General features: G+C 35.9%; 1 protein-coding gene across 2 annotated transcripts in view; it reads right to left on the reverse strand.

The window, feature by feature from the left end:
* The window catches only part of CPNE4 (copine 4), a 140,591-nt gene that overhangs the window by 21,914 nt on the left and 103,852 nt on the right, over positions 1-14,825 (reverse strand). For both annotated transcript variants that reach the window (XM_087947769.1, XM_087947768.1), the window contains exons 7-8: positions 10,148-10,234; positions 7,643-7,702 (exon numbers count right to left, since the gene is read on the reverse strand). In XM_087947769.1, coding sequence (XP_087803895.1) covers positions 7,643-7,702; positions 10,148-10,234 — 147 coding nt within the window. The remainder of the gene's footprint in view (positions 1-7,642; positions 7,703-10,147; positions 10,235-14,825) is intronic.

Consider the following 14,825-nt stretch of genomic DNA (forward strand, 5'->3'; position numbering starts at 1 on the left):
AAATATATATAAAGCCAAGAGATAGTTCATGCAGAATAGTTTGAAATTTTCTGTATTTACACATATCAAAATTTTGATTTTCCATCAAAATATCATTATGCGGCTCATAGTATTTCAGCTTTATACAGTTTTACAAATGAGGTATCAGGAACTATTCTATATATTATAACACCCTACCTGACTCTGTTGTTACAGCCTCAAACTCTCACAGCTTCAACCTCAAACTGTGTACCATGGACCTCACCCCATTCTTAAGAGGTCCTTAAAGAGGGCGTGCAGAAGCACACCAGCGTGCCTACTGTCCCTGTCTTAGTGTCCCTATTTATCTATATTTACTTCCTTTGTTCATGTTTATGTTCATACCTATACTTGTTATCTTGTACATGTATAACAAACAAACAAACAAACAAATATTCTCTTATATAATATCTTGACTTTAAACATGGGCTATTATCTGAATGTGTCATTGTCTTTAAAAGCCACAATTATCCATGAAATATGAAATAGAAATCCCAGTTCTTTTGATGAGAGTGAATAAGGAGGGCATATCTGAATTTGTCTTCACTGCTATTACATTTATATCTTCAAAAGGCAGATAATAGCAGTGAGTTTTCAAACTTACAATGTATTTTAAAATAATCGTTAATGTTCTGTCAGATTTATGGGAACCTCACTTTTCTCTTAAGTAGAATTAGCAGCAACTGTTTTCTTTATAACATTTTAAAAATTTGTTTATTCAGAATTTCAAAAAAATTATAAAGAAAGAGAAACAAGTTCTCACATTTTACAGCATTGTCATAACAGTGTGCATATCCTTTAGTGACAATTCAATTCATTTACTACAAATATATATATATCACTTGTTTACTAAGTCCTTATTGTATTATTATTAAATTACCATATTTATTTATTTACATTACTTTACATATATACATATTTACATACACATACATCATGTATCCTGTTCTTCTTTAGAGTTTCTTTGATCATTTTCACTAAACATCTTAACTTCCTTTTTCTTTTAGCCAATTATACCATATATTCCATATTATTTAAAAAAATCTCCTTCCTTATTTTTTAATACCATAGTTAATCTAATCATTTATGTGCATTGATGGATTTTGGTAATTACTGCCAGATCTGTGGGTATCATGGTTGATTTCCAATTTTGGGCAAAAGCAATTCTTGCAGCTGTTATGTATTAGGTGTTGGTACTTCTTGTCCCGTGTTGGTTCTAACATTCCCAACAGAAAAATCTCTGGTTTAAACTTAATCTTTTTTTTTATTAACTCTTCTAGCCATGATTGAATTTTGAGCCAATACTTTCGCGCTTGGGGACATGTCCACCAGATGTGAAAATACGCTTTCTGGCTGTGGTTGTACTTCCAACATTTAGCTGACAAGTTAGGGAACATTCTAGCTAGTCTCACTGGTGGCAGGTGCTACCGATAAAACATTTTATAGATATTTTCCTTATAAGAGACGGACAACATTAGTTTATTGATTTGCCATATTCTTTCCTATTGGTCTAAATCAATACTGTGGCCAAACTTTTGGCCCATATATTCTCTTTGACCGTCTCCTCTTCCATTTTAAATTCCAATAAGTAATTGTACATCACTTATTACTTATTAATGTACAATTCTTTATAACATTTCTATTCGACTCAGTAAACTAACTGCTGTATAAATTTTATTACCCTAACAGTAGGATAAGGTTTTTTCTTATCAGTATTGCTAATACAATGCTGTAGAATCATTTAGTCATTTTTTTAAAAAAATAAAGCTTTCCCTTCAAAATGACCATAAAATTTTAAAAATGATTTTGAAAAAACAAGTATTTGCTTTTATTTATCAGATACATTATTTCTAGCAAGACATGATATACTTACAAAGGCACATCTTCAGAAGATCCAATTTGATGCTACAAAAGCTCTCTCATTAGCTCTTCAAATTAGCAGGTTCATCATATTATAGCTTTTTGTTCACAAACCTATGCTTAACAACTTGGCTCCCTCCCCTATCAAACAGCCTTCCAGATCACAGCTGCATTGTATTGTCTACCCACTACTTGAACTCATTGAAGACATAATTAATTTGAAAACAAAAAGAGTGGGCTGACTTGCAAAAAAAATCAGAATTCTGCACCTGTTTCTGCAGAAATACTGCCAGTATAAAATGTGGTCCTTAATCTATCAGAATCCTTGTGAATTATGGTTTCTACTTTCTTCTCTGGAAATTGCCACAAACATTATAATAATTATTGTATTAAATAAAATCAATTATTAGATAACAGAACTTGTGAATGACTTCAGTGCATATGTATACACACACACACACACACACAAACACACATATATACACATATACATACATACATACATATACATACATACATTCATTCATACATACATATATATATTTGTTTTCGTAGATTTTCATGGGTACTGGTATGTAGGTCTAGGTGTGTTCGGGTCTTTTCCCGTGTAAGATTAGGAGTATCTTGGCGACGTTTCGATGAGGTCCCACTCGCCATCCTCAGGCTGGTGCTTTCGGCTTCGTGCCAGTGCAAGCACTGCACGTCGCCAAGATACTCCTAATCTTACACGGGAAAAGACCCGAACACACCTAGACCTACACACACACACACACACACACACACACACACACACACACACACATAAATTACATTATATACAAAATGTACTGCAGTCCTTCACATGTTATGGGTTAAAATGAATCACAATTCTAATAATTGATTTTATTTAATACATTTATATATTTAATGTTATATATAGATACAAGTATGAATATACAGTAGTTAGTTAATAGCTTTTAAAGTGAATTCTGAAAATCTTGTTACCACTGATTTCTATGAGACGTAAACATTAATTCTAAACATGCTTGTCTGGAATTAAATTCCACTGAGCTCAATTGGACTTATTCTAAATTAAAAACAAAACAAAACACCCACTGCAAGTCTTATGACATGTGAATGATTAACAAATGTCTTAATGGCATAAATTCCTATGGACCTTTACTAGATTTAATTTATATTTTTTGAGAATATTTTTAGAAAAATTTGATTGCCATATTCATATTTATTATTATAGGATATATTGTCCTTGAATGTTCTTCCAGAAAAATAGATGAATTAGATGAATCTTGGAAGTGAAAATCCATGCTTATAATTTCCCTTAATATCTGGGAAAACCTGTAGTTCTTTAATTTTTCTCCCCAGGACTATGGCCAAACATTTCATTGCTAAGTTATTATCTGCTTTATGAAACCAGAAACTTAAACAGGAGGCAATTATTATTATTTTTAATTTCTTAAGATTAACATATGGCTTTTAATATTTGAGGACAATATGTCACTGGAAAAAGGAATATCTATAGATTGATCTAAGACAGACTTGTGCATTTTACAGTTCTCCAGGCCACATCTGGCCCAGTGGTGGGATTCAATTTTTTTAACTACCGGTTCTGTGGGCATGGCTTGGTGGGCCTGGCGGGGGAAGGATACTGTAATATCTCCAATCAGAGGTGGTATTTGCCGGTTCTCTGAACTACTCAAAATTTCCACTACTGGTTCTCCAGAACTGGTCAGAACCTGCTGAATACCACCTCTGATCTGGCCCTTTGGCTGTCTCTGTCTGGCCTGTGTGAGGTCAACTGGAAATTAGAAGTCAAATATCAATAAACATGCCATCGTGGATGGGAGAAAGGAATGAATAAGATATTGTTCTCTTCAATCATCCCTTGTGCTCCTTCAATTGGCTGGTGACCATGGGAGGGAAAGGAGAGAAAGCAATTTTCTGTGACTGCGCAGCACTCACCCCTCACCTGGATCAGCGTGAGGTGACAGCAGTGGTTATTTGTGAGGGATCTGGGCTCAGGTCACCACTGCCTAGGTTAAAGCATGGCCTTGCAAGCAAGTGTAGTCTGAAGCTATTGTGCCACCACTCCATAACAGTTCCAGTTTCTCAGGTTCCCCAGTCCCCAGTGGACCCTTGGGAACATTAATTAGCCACCCCTGATTTAAGAGCATAGTTTCATCTTTCTTAGTGTTAGTCATATAACTGTTTTGTCCACCTTCTATATTCATTTGTATTTATTTATTTTAAAAAAGATGCATGGAACTTTGACTTCACGCATATTTGTATCTCTCTCTGTGTGTATGTATGTGTATAGAAAAGCATTCATATTATATATGCATGTGTGTATAATAATATCAAAACATACATTTTGGTATTAAACATATGTTCATATATGTTTACATGTGAACATAAAATTTGTATATGATTAAAATGCATTTTAAATAAGAGTTAAAGCAGAATACTTCTTCCACAAATCTCAAATAAAGCTGCAAGGACAAATGTATTCCAATTGACAATTCAATTCAAAAGTGCAAATGAATGTAGTTTGTATTCAGATGCACTAGCATTTTTGGAAATTTTGTTTCCAAAAACAGCAGTAGCAAACCTCAAACCATGTTGGCTTTAGCAAAGAAAAACAAAGCAAATGTCTAAAGAACAAATTTTTAGATGTATACTATGAATTGATAAATACCCAAAGCTTGGTACAACCATATCACAGTTTATTCTGAGTCACTGCTTTAGAAAATGAGCATCTAACTTACAGTATTAGTTATGCAAATAGAATAGAATAGAATAACAGAGTTGGAAGGGATCTTGGAGGTCTTCTAGTCCAACCCTCTGTCTAGGCAGGAAACCCTACACCACTTCTGACAAATGGTTATCCAACATCTTTTTAAAAACTTCCAGTGTTGGAGCATTCACAATTTCTAGAGGCAACTCGTTCCACTGATTAATTGTTCTAACTGTCAGGAAATTTCTCCTTAGTCGTAAGTTGCTTCTCTCCCTGATTAGTTTCCACCCATTGCTTCTTGTCCTGCCCTGAGGTGCTTTGGAGAATAGATTGAGTCCCTCTTCTTTGTGGCAGCCTCTGAGATATTGGAACACTGCTATCATGTTTCCTCTTGTCCTTCTTTTCACCCTGCAACCGTTCTTCATATGTTTTAGCCTCCAGTCTAGTGGTGGGATTCAAACTTTTTTACTACTGGTTCTGTGGGCACGGCTTGGTGGGCATGGCAGGGGAAGGATACTGTAAAATCTCCAGTTCAGATGTGGTATTTGCCGGTTCTCCAAACTACTCAAAATTTCCACTACCAGTTCTCCAGAACTAGTCAGAACCTGCTGAATACCACCTCTGCTCCAGTCCCCTAATCATCTTTGTTGCTCTTCTCTGCACTCTTTCTAGAGTCTCAACATCTTTTTTACATCGTGGCAACCAAAACTGAATGCAGTATTCAAAGTGTGGCCTTGCTTCCATTTGATTTTTTAAATGTCCCTTTTGTGGCTCTTTTTGTAATTCTAATTTGAGTTTTTTGTGTTCTTCCTCTGACATCTTTTGATGTTATTGTTTTTTTTTCTAATTTTTCTCGTTATGTAAGTTATAGCTAATCCCCTGATATATGTTTTGGCTGTATCCCATAGGTTTTGCAGTGAAGTCTCTTCTTTTTTATTCTCCTTAAAGAAGAATTCCATTTCTTTTACTGTTGTTTGTATAAATTCTTTATCTTTTAGTATAGATTGATTCAATAGCTATCTCAACCTTTTCTTTTGCCCCTTCCAACTGACTTTTATTGGGTTATGGTTGGCTCATATATTGGTTTCTATCTCTATCTCTTGCACATTTGTTCTCAATTCTGACATCCATATTGTATCAATTCTAGACCATAGTTTGTGCCTATTTGAATAGAATGTGTACTGGTTTTGTTGTATTCACAGACTGACTATAGTCCTCAGTCCGGTCCGCGTTTCTGGCGGGAGCGCAGACCGCTCCCATTGGTTGATGCTGTTTGACAGCCAGCTATAAAAGGAGCTGTCAAACGGCATCAGCTGTTGCCGCCAGCTGACTGCCTGTTAGCCCCGGCAGCCGCGGCAACCCTTTATTCTTGGAATAAAGCTTCTTATCTGTTAGCTCCGTGTCTGCCTCAGTATTTACCGCCGCTCCACAACAGTTTTTCCCCTGGATTTGTTTCTCTCCATATATTCTGTATATGTTTCCTAAAAGCCAAATATTTATAGGCAAAATTAAATTTTACATGTTATCAGGTTTTTATTATTTATGAGTGTAATTTATACAAGCTATTACACTTAAATATGTTATATTTTTCAACAGATTATTAACATTTTAACCAGGGGTGGGATTCAGTTTTTTAAATAATCGGTTCTGTGGGCATGGCTTAGTTGGTGGGTGTGGCTTGTTGGTCATGTGATTGGGTAGGAGTGGCCAACTCGACATCACTCATGTCAAGAGGCGCTTCCCCTCGTCTGGCCTCTCATGATAGTATATCATAGATTCTGCAACGATCAAAAATGTGAAAAATGGTCATAAGTCACTTTTTTCAGTGCTATTGTAACTTTGAATGGTCACTAAATGAGCTGTTGTAAGTCAAGGATTACCTGTACAAAAAGCTTCTTTGCTTGCAAAAAGGTGCCCTAAATACCAATCATTAGATTAAAAATACCTGCAAAGTGGAGTTACAAATCAGGTAGGGTGCCAGAGCACCTTGAGGAATGAAAATATTTAAAATGCAGTGATAACTATCAAGCAGCCAACTCTTGCTCATAAAGTGAAACCCTTTAACAGAGAGGTCATTTAAGCTCTCCAGAAAGAGCACACCCGGGAGAAGCAATCCTTAGATCCATTTAAACACTTAAAAATACCAGCCGGTCTCACTCACCTCACAAAATATCCTAAGGAAATCACCCAGATTTAAGGAAAGGTCACATGCCTCCCAGAAAGGCAGTAAAAAAAAATCAGTGCCAAACTTGCATCCTGCCTCTTGGAAGTATACCCCAAAAGGACAGTACCAGATAGTATTAAAGCAGTGAAGGAAGACCCCCTCCCCAAATAGAAAACGAAACCATAAGGCAAGAAAAAATTCAAACACAATACAAATAATTAAATCACAACAGTAGCTGTTGTTTGTTGAAGCTGAATAGAGAAAATTATCACATTAATAAACACAGGATTAAACTTCACCAAGCACAGAATTAATCTTCACCAAAAGCCAGTTTTAGACCAAAACTCAGAAAGAGTATGTAAACTCACGTTTGAATGTCAATCCTTCTAGCTAGCCAAGAAGCCTTGCTGAATGTCACTCATCTTGTTTCCCTGTCATTAAAAGCTTTGCTTCATTATTCAACTATTTCTTCAAAGTGCTGATTGTCCAGGGAAGTATTTCCTCCCAACAGCAGTGTAAAAACCTTAAAACAACCCTTCCCCTTTAAGAAAGCCAAGCCTCACAAGCTCCAGGGACAGGAAGTCTAGGCTGTCTGCCAAGAATGTAATAAGGATGGGGGGGGGGAAAAACGGAGATTGCTTCTAACTACCAGTTCTCAAAACTACTTAGAAAGTTAACAAGGGGTTCTATAGAACCAGATAGAACCTGTAGAATCCCACCCCTGATTTTAACACATTTATATCTTATCTGAATTGAACAAAATTACTTCAAAAACTTGCAATATTACTTCATGTCTATTATTCTGTGTGAAAAATAATATTTGCAATGTGAAAGATTTGGTCTTTTTTTTAAATAAACAAAATACTTACTGTAAACTGTATTTGGCAGCCACCCATTATGTAATCTAAGAATGAATGCATCTTGTGAATCTGGAGGGGAAAAAGTCAGAAATTTGGGTTTAAAACCATGTGTTCTTAAATATTTTTCCTTTGTGTTATATGGGAATGTATATCTTTGTAGCCATTAGTAATTTAGAAAACATTGAGAATAAGTGATACAGGAAATAATGTCCCTCATGTTAAAAGTAAATATTCTTTCCTTCTCCCTATCTTTACATAAAGGAGGAAAAAGAAGTCTTTTAATGCTAAGAATCATAGCATAGAATTATTTTGGAAGATAGTTGAAAATTATGTAATCATATGGGGTTACCTTTTAATGGGAATGGATTTGGGATTTCCCAAAATGGACAATGTTCTATGTCTCAAAGGTGGTTGAAAAAGCACCTTTGGGACAACCATGACCTGGATGCCTGAGAATCTCCATATATGATGTTCTATGGTTCAATGCCACATTTAGGGTTGCTACAATATCCCAAAGTCAGTGCACCATTGATAGTAAAACTTAAGACAGATCTATATGTCATGTGAAGTGTTGGAGGAATGAGAAAAGGAACATTCTGTTGCTATTGTTGCTGCTTGCTTAACTTGTGCTTGCTCATCTTGCGCTTGCTTATTTTTCAGAGCAGTTAGGGACACCAATGAGTGTCTTAGAAAAAGAAGTTCCACTAATTTCTTTGCAAATGCAGAAGGGAATAAAATAGTTTGATCTGTTTTAACATCATCTGTGGGAATTCCACAATATTTCTTCAAAGTCAATTTGCTTATGACCCTCTCAAGCCAAGCACTATCACAAGGAGCTATTTATATCTACAGGTAGTCCTCAACTTACAATAGTGCATTTAGTGACTATTCAAAGTTACAATGGCACTGAAAAAAATAACTTATGACCATTTTTCACACTTATGATCATTGCAGTATGCCCATAGTCAATGAGATCAAAATTCAGATGGTTGGTAACTCACTCATATTTATGATGGTTAGAGTGTCCCAGGGTCATGTGATCACCTTTTTTACCTTCTGACAAGCAAAGTCAATGGGGATTTTAAAACCTTGTTACTAACTTAACAACTGCAGTGATTCACTTAATAACTGTGGAAAGAAAGTCGTAAAATGGGGCAAAGTTCATGTAACAAATGTGTCACTTAGTAACATAAATTTTGGGCTCAATTTTGGTCATAAGTAGAGGACTACCTGTATTTTCCTTGTGGAGTAGGCCATCCTTTCCTAAGGTGATACATGTGGACTGCACTAGAAAAAATCCCCAAGCTTCCATCTCTCTTGATATCCTTTCATTGCGAATTATAGTTCATTGGAATAATAAACTGTGTTCTTTTCTGTGGAGGGCTTGTAGAACTATTAATTACAAAATGTTGTACAACTATTTTGCCCTTTATTGCCTAATTTTTAAATTGTTCATTTTGGTCTAATGAAAAAATAGATAAGTGTATAGGTAAACATAGATGAATAATAACATCTTGCCAAATTCTCAGAATATAAACAGTAAGATAAAAAGATGTGGATTTCGCTTGGTAAATCTTGACATCTGCTGATTAGATGGACACATTTCTGTAACTTTCCTGAAATAACACAGAAATGGTTTGTTTCTGGTTTCTTCCAAGTTGTTTTTCCTTAAAAAAAAAGCTTCCCATAGTCCTGAGAATTTCTGGTGCCTCTGATCCATATATTAACCAGATTGGACAATATCTCAATTAATGTCTCAATTACAATATTTTTTTCTCACTCCTCCATCTGGATGCCCATTGGTTACATTTCCAGCAATTTCAGGCTAACCATCATTTGGACTTTTCTTTTTCATTTAAAACCAGTGCAATTAATTATGGATTAACTTCAATGTATTCTGAGGTTAGATTTATTAAATCCCATTTTCTTGTTTTATTAGATTATCCATTTAATTCCTGTACTGTGAGCACAACAAAGTTAAATGATGGCGCTATATCCTTGGCTTATATTATCTAGGTTCAGAAACTAAGCAAGATTGCTTTAGTTAGTATTTGCATGGGAAACTACCAAGATTAGCAGATATTATCTAAAAATCAAAACATGTCCTCAAAGATGTCAAATACCAAGGCAACTCTATTGATATGCCCAGAGATCACCAGAATTTAATCTTAACTCAGAAACTTCAATGGTATCTTTTAATATAATTAAGCAAATGTATTCCTTTGAATATACTTGGCTAACAGATTGACTGTATGACGGTCAATGCCCATTTTGGATCTGCAGCTGTCAACCCAATGAAAATGTTGATCTACCTTTATGTAGCAACATCTGTTATCCTACCTTTGGGAATCCTACAATATGCATTTTTATGACATCTTCTATTTTTGACACATATAAAAATCTACAAAATATGGACAGCAGAACTTAATTCCCTCTCCTGTATTTACTTTTGTCATGGATGTTGAAAACAATATTTTCACATTCATTATTAAAGCACTGCTTAAATAAAAGCACCTTGCACAGATTAAGAATGACGATGCCAGAATTTTTGTAATTCTTCTTCTTTACTTTATACTTGGGGTTTATACACTCCCATTGAATCTGTGAAAACACAAGTCAGAGCATGAAAGTCATGTTTTCATTTATCATTTACTCAGATCACATAATGTGCAGTTGAATCTATACAATACATCACACAAAACAACCACAAGCAATCAGAACAAATGCATAAATATAATTTCAGCTACTTGAGAATGTTGCTAAATTTGATTTGGTATGCTCTAATTGCAAAGCTGTTCTAGTATGGGCATATGCTATTCTATCATTCCATCACTGACCAACATCTAAAATCATAAAATGTAGGACATGACAGAGATGGTCAAAAACCATATTGATTGCTGATCTGCAAATGAAATTTGTTCTGAGTTTATAGAAAATGAATTTTATGAACTTAATGGTATTTTGAACCATTACGCAAGACTGCACAGGAAGGAGGAGAGACATGTTAGTCTATGGTGACCAAAGAAGTCTAGTAGCATCTTTTTGACAAATACAATTTATTAAAAGGCATACAATTTTGTGAGCATTCTTTAAACCAGGAGTTAGCACCCTTTAACAACCCCCAAAGACTCAGCATTGCTTACATATATACATTGGCTGAGATCTGTCTTTTACCATTGTTTTTGTTTCTTTGTTTGTTTTCTCATTTCATGTTTACATTTTCCAAGCCTGTTTTAGAGCTTTGGTATGTTTCTGCATCAAAATCAGAACTCAGTCTTCTGAATATTGGAAACGTAGATACTGAAGATAACAGCAGGCTGTAGCAACTAGTCAATCTTGGGGAATTCAAAAACACTAAGTAGAGTCAGATCTGCTTATTAATTAAAGGGCAACCACAAAGAAACTCTAGGGACATAAGCTAGAATCAGAAGTTTTAAAAAATGGAAAGAATGCAATCAATGATAACCCATCTGTATGTTGTTGCCAAGAAAATTGCATAATCTTGTCCGTTTAGTCCACAGGAAAGAATTTTGCTTTGAGGAAGACTTTTCTTTGAGAGCTAGGAAAGTCTCCAGGAACTCTCAAAAAAGAAGTTTTAACAACACCACACTGAGATTGGAAGTTCCCTTTTACTAATAAAATAGTAAAAGTAGAATCAAAGGTATTATTGTAAATGTTCTGTAATTAATTTCTCCTTATGTTTGGAGTATCTGCTGTTTGGCTTTAAATGGAAGGAGTATTAAGGTCTTTGGATTTAAGAGCTGACCAGCAGTGAAGCTGATGCAATATGGGGCTGATGTAACAAGGATGAATCAGCATAGTATGGGTATTTTCCTTTAAGACTGGCCCTTTAAGAGGTATTTATATAAAGGCAGCCATTAGAGGGCATGTTCTCTCTCCTTATTCATTGCAGAGTTCTCCATATAGAGTTAAGAAGATTGCTTGCTTGTAAGGTACATGCCTACCACTTATATTTCTGTATACATCTTATATATAAACCACTGTTAAATGTCTAAGTTTCTGTGTTTTGCTCTTGGGTTGTCTCATAATAGCAGTCATGCTGCAAATGCTCTGACATTGCCTGAGCAGGGGGTTGAACTAGAAGACCTCCAAAATCTCTTTCAACTCTGTTATTCTGTTATTCCTAAGCGAAATAGCTAAGGTACTCATTGGGACCCTATCTCTTTTGCTCCCTCTGGACTAATGGGTTAAAGAGTTGCCTCTATAAATTCTTTTTAATAAGATTTAACAATTATTATTTTATTATTAATAATATAAAATTATTATTATTATTATTATTATTATTATTATTATTATTATTATTATTATTATTATTATTATTATTATAAAAATAATTAATAATTTAATAAGATAAAAATCTGCAGCAGAAAGTTCTTCATGTCTCCTTACCCTGAAGACCTAATTTCATTTGGAATTTAATCCCAAACTGATTGCCCTTTTAGCATTTCTCTTGACACTTCTCCAAAATGGATCCCCAAGAAGCCACATCTCTTTCTCCCTCTCCCTCCCTTCAGGGGTGTGATTCTACTGGTTCGGACCGGTTCTGTAGAACCAATTGTTACAATTCTGTGCAGTTCAGAGAACTGGCAAATTGTGTCCGTGGCTGGCCCCTCCCCTCTCTGCCTTCCCCTCCCCTCCCAGTCAGTCCTTATTGTACATGTGCAACATTGCACACATATCCAATATCGCTGACTGCATTCTCCCCTACCCAGTCACTCCTTAAGGTATTTCTGTTTTTCCCTCCCAACGATCAGCTGTTCCATCGATCAGCTATGCTGGGATCCCCCTTGCTGTCTTACTGCTTCCCTGAGGCCCAAGACGCAAAAAAGGGTGTGCAGGTGGTGGTGGGTGCTGCGTGCCCTCCTGCACTTTATTTTTTGCCTTTCTGGGCCTCAGGGAAGCCTTCTGGGAGCAAAAACACTACCCCAGGAGGCTTCCCTGAGGCCCAGGAGGCCCAAAAATGGAGCACGGGGAGGGGTGCTGCAAAAAAAGCCATGCCACCAGTCATGTGGCCACGCCCACCTAGCCACACCCACAGAACCATTTATTTAAAAAATTGAATCAGCTGGCCCACACAGAGAGTGCCACATGGGATGCAGCTGAAAGCAGGCAAGCTGGCCATGTGGTTGAGGCAAGCCAGGGAGCCAGATGGAGAGCAGCAGCAGGTATGCCGGGCAAGCAGACAAAATGAGGAGTGACTGGGTGGGGCGGCGTGGTGGTGGGCAGGGTGGGGTGAGCCAGCCAGAATTATCACTACCAGTTCGCCAGAACCAGCTAGAACGGACAGAATCTCACCACTGCTTGTATCTCCTTACATCACGCTTATTTAATCTAAGTATTTCAACTGCCTCAACATCTATCTCTTGCTGTTGGATCTCTAGAGCACCCATCTGTAATTCTTTCATCACTTTTGGAAGAACTTTCTCTTTATTCTCTTCTATATTTTGAGCTTTTAAAAAATAATATATCTATTCTGTTTTAAGAATTATTACTATCTCTTTCATATCTTTATCTGCTTCTATCATTTTTTATTTATCTCCGCTATTCTTTCCTCAGCTCCTTCTGATTTCTCCTCTGTTTCCTGAGTTTTTTGTTCATCTTTTATTATCATTTGTTGGGTTTTTTTCTAGTCTCTCACATCATCTCCCTATGATTCCTTATCATACCTTCCTAAATACATTGAAACATCAATAATATTTCTTTATGAACTGTATTTGTTTTCCCCTGTTGAAACATTTTGTAATAATTTATTAGGCTAAAAGTTACTTAAGATTCCACCAAGATTCCAATATCCCAATTGCCCAGAAACACAAAAAATGCCAGCATTAGTAAAGTTTACTCAATCTTGAGACTGTTCCTCAAAATCCCCAAAATTTATAGTCCTTAAAATTTTTCCAATTTGCACCCTCAGAATTATCCAATTTTTAAAGTCTTGTTTAATTTTTCTTCTTTCACCTTGTAGAATGTTCTATCAAATAGTATTAATAATCCAGATTGGCCCACCAGATCTCCCCAAATCTCTAATCCACAGAATCAAGTGTTCAGTTTCAAGAATATTTCTTGTTAATTATAGTCCACCTTGCTTTAAAAATCTTCAAAAGGCTCACTAAATACTTCCAAGCAGTTAAAATGGCTGTAGATATGGAACCAAAATAAAGAGGCCTTCCAGGTGTTATTTGCCTTTCACTATTTCCTGTCTTCTCCTTTTGTTTTTATTCTGTTATCAAGGATTGCCTCACTTGCCAAGGTCTTTTCCTACCATGTACTAGTATATCTTCTTTCACCAGTAGGTGGCAACCCCGCTCTAAGTTCCAGCATTAAACAAAGCAAAAATAGAACAGCTGATAGTCAAATCAAATGAGAAAAAGAAAAGAAAACAAACTTCCTTTTTCCTTATATGATTTCTTCCAGTAATCAGACAATGTTATTGGCAAATTAAGTCAGTTTTCACACTACTAAAGTTCCAGTCTGAGCTTTCTATATTTTAAAGCTTCATAGTCTTCCATTAAATGTTTGTTTCAGTTTTGGGTTTATAATCTTTCTCCGTGTGTTAAATTGCCGTTTTCTTAGCGTTTGTAGAGTCTTTTTTAAAAAGAACTCTTTTATTTGGGTTTAAATCTCACCCAGTTCCAATCCTCTGTTTCCTCTGTCCACAAACCGCTCCAGCCCATAATCTTCTTTTTATTTTTATTTATTTATTTGATTTGCCAATTGTTTACAAAATAATAAGTATAAGTGTATACATAGTTGTGAATACATGAAATGGGTACATATAAGAAAAATAAAAGAAGAATAAGAGAAACAATAGGACAGGGACGGTAGGCACGTTGGTGCGCTTATGCACGCCCCTACAGACCTCTTAGGAAAGGGGTGAGGTCAATAGTAGACAGTCTAAGGTTAAAGTTTTTGGGGTTTGGGGAAGAAACTACAGAGTCGGGTAGAGTATTCCAGACATTGACCACTCTATTGCTGAAGTCGTATTTCCTGCAATCAAGTTTGGTGCGGTTAACTTTGAGTTTGTATCTATTGTGTGCTCTTGTGTTGTTATGGTTGAAGCTGAAGTATTCATTGACAGGTAGGACATTGCAATGTATGATTTTATATACCATGCTTAAATCAGACCGAAGACGGCTTAATTCAAGGTTTTCTAGTTCTAGAATTTCAAGTCTGG

Source organism: Notechis scutatus, chromosome Z (assembly GCF_049901735.1).
Source record: "Notechis scutatus isolate UNSWTSFEM ecotype Mainland chromosome Z, rNotScu1.2, whole genome shotgun sequence".
Lineage (NCBI taxonomy): Eukaryota > Metazoa > Chordata > Lepidosauria > Squamata > Elapidae > Notechis > Notechis scutatus.